This window comes from Malaclemys terrapin, chromosome 9 (assembly GCF_027887155.1).
Source record: "Malaclemys terrapin pileata isolate rMalTer1 chromosome 9, rMalTer1.hap1, whole genome shotgun sequence".
Lineage (NCBI taxonomy): Eukaryota > Metazoa > Chordata > Testudines > Emydidae > Malaclemys > Malaclemys terrapin.
The window spans coordinates 64,867,854-64,870,629 of NC_071513.1; the positions used below are offsets into that span (position 1 = coordinate 64,867,854).

A 2,776-nucleotide genomic window follows, 5' to 3' on the forward strand; every position below is an offset into this window, starting at 1 on the left:
AAGAGTAGGGCAAGGCCTGGTCTACACTAGGCGTTTATGTCGAAGTTAGCGCCGTTACATCGAATTAACCCTGCACCTGTCCACACCGCGAAGGTATTTAGTTCGATATAGAGGTCTCTTTAATTCGACTTCTGTACTCCTCCCCGACGAGGGGAGTAGCGCTAAATTCGACATGGCCATGTCGAATTAGGCTAGGTGTGGATGGAAATCGACGCTAATAGCTCCGGGAGCTATCCCACAGTGCACCACTCTGTTGACGCTCTGGACAGCAGTACGAGCTCGGATGCTCTGAACAGCCACACAGGAAAAGCCCCGGGAAAATTTGAATTTGAATTCCTTTTCCTGTCTGGCCAGTTTGAATCTCATTTCCTGTCTGGACATTGTGGCGAGCTCAGCAGCACTGGCAATGATGCAGAGCTCTCCAGCAGTGATGGCCGTGCAATCTCAGAATAGAAAGAGGGCCCCAGCATGGACTGATCGGGAAGTCTTGGATCTCATCGCTGTGTGGGGCGATGAGTCTGTGCTTTCCGAGCTGCGCTCCAAGAAACGGAATGCAAAGAACTACGAGAAGATCTCTAAAGACATGTCAGAGAGAGGATACAGCCGGGATGCAACGCAGTGCCGCGTGAAAATCAAGGAGCTGAGACAAGGCTACCAGAAGACCAAAGAGGCAAACGGACGCTCCGGATCCCATCCCCAGACATCCCGTTTCTACGAGGCACTGCATTCCATCCTAGGTGCGGCCGCCACCACTACCCCACCAGTGACCGTGGACTCTGAGGATGGGATATTGTCCACGGCCGGATCCTCGGACATGTTAGCGGACGGGGAAGATGAGGAAGGAGAAGAGGTGGACGAGGCAGTCGACAGCACTCACAACGCTGATTTCCCCGACAGCCAGGATCTCTTCATCACCCTTACAGAGATCCCCTACCAACCGTCCCCAGCCGTTACCCCGGACACAGAATCTGGGGAAGGATCAGCCAGTAAGTGTTGTAAACATCTAAACATTTATTTTTAACAGAACAGGAATATTAACAATTAAAAAAATGGGTTTCTCATGATTAGTTTGCCCTAGGCGCTTAACGGTTCAGTCATGGGCAGTGCAACTATTGAAAAAAAAAATCTAGCAATGTCCAGTTTTGCATGATTGTCCTGCCCAAGCCGCTCTACTGTTTAGTCACTGCTACAGCAGCTAGAGTAAAATGCGGTCTATATTTCCGGGGATGGAGCAGAAATCCTCCTGTGACATCTCGAGGAAGCTCTCCTGGAGGTAATTGGAAATCCGTTGCATTAGGTTCCTGGGGAGAGCGGCCTTATTGGGTCCTCCGTAGTACGACACGTTGCCACGCCACGAGACAAGCAAGTACTCGGGAATCATTGCTCTGCACAGCAGGGCGGCATACGGCCCTGGTCTTTGGAGGCTTTCCCGGAGCATTCTCTCTTTCTCGCTGTCAGAGATCCTCATGAGGGTGATGTCGCTCATGGTGACCTGCTTTGAATGAGGTAGGGGAATGTTAGTGTTGGGACTGCTTTACCGTTCCTTTACAGAACTGTAACCGCTGGTTTGCAGCCACGCGGTGGAGGCGGGAGAGGGGCAGCCGAAAGGGATCGTTCCCGGGGACAGCCGCGAGGGTGTGGGACAGGAGCAGAGTTCCTGCTTGCCGGATTGCTGGCAGCAGGGACCGACATTGATTTCAATGTGAAATGAGGCCATTGCTAATATTAAAGTTTTAAGCTGCCACGAGTCTACGGCTTACCATGTCTGCCTGCAACAGAAATTCCGTTGTCCTGACACGCTTCTCAAATGTGCTGTGCAAGACCCCAGGCACTGAATGCGAAGGCCGAGAATTCGACCTTGTGCTGAGTGCGCATGTGATAGGTGCTGTGCATGGTCTTGTTCACAGAGAAAGACTATGTTCTTTGTTCACAACTACATTTATCTTTCTGAGGAATTCACTCCCTTTTTCCCATTCCCACAGCCCCATCTGCGACTGTCTCACAACCTAGCCTGGCATCACACTCCCAGAGGCTAGCGAGGATTAGGCATAGGAAGAAGAGGACACGGGAGGACATGTTCTCAGAGCTTATGGCCTGCTCCCGAGCCCAGGCAGCACAGCAGACCCAGTGGCGGGAGAACTTGTCCCAAATGCAGCAAGCAAACATGGATCGGGAGGAGAGGTGGCGGCAGGAAGACCAGCAGGCGACTCAAACCCTGCTTGGACTACTGAGGGAGCAAACGGACACGCTCCGGCGCCTTGTGGATGTTCTGCAGGAACAGAGGCAGGAGGACAGAGCCCCACTGCAGTCCATCTCTAACCGCCCTCCCCCGCCACCAAGTCCCATACCCCCCTCACCCAAAGTGCACAGAAGGAGAGGCGGCAGAGTCCACGCCAACTCTCTCTCCACCCCTGCAGAGAGCTCTAGTAGCAGAAGGCTCTCATTCCCCAAAATTTGACAAGTTCTTTCCTTCCCGCCTGACACAAGCCCCCGTCCAAGTTTCACCTCCCAGTTCCATGTGTAGTTGATAATAAAAAATATGTTTCTGTTAACTAATGTTTCCATCATGTTCTTTTGGAGGAGGGGGGGAAAGGGGGATGGTAATTGGACAGGACAGTCACCTTTGGCAGGGTACATAGGCGGGGGCAGGTACAGCAGCAGGGCACATACACAGTGCAGTGACTAGTTGCCCTGGTCAGTCTGGGAGGTGGTTTTCATGTTCTGTAGTGGGGGGTGGGTTGCTCTGTGACTTTGTGGCGGGGGAGGGCAGTTACAG

General features: G+C 52.7%; 1 protein-coding gene across 1 annotated transcript; it reads left to right on the plus strand.

Annotated features, from left to right (window-relative positions):
* Positions 1–710: 710 nt before the first annotated feature.
* LOC128843069 (uncharacterized) lies at positions 711–2,484 on the plus strand. Its single transcript, XM_054039583.1, has 2 exons — positions 711–986; positions 1,983–2,484. Exons 1-2 carry the CDS (start codon positions 815–817, stop codon positions 2,456–2,458), a joined length of 648 nt encoding a protein of 215 aa, XP_053895558.1. The 5' UTR covers positions 711–814; the 3' UTR covers positions 2,459–2,484.
* Positions 2,485–2,776: the final 292 nt, after the last annotated feature.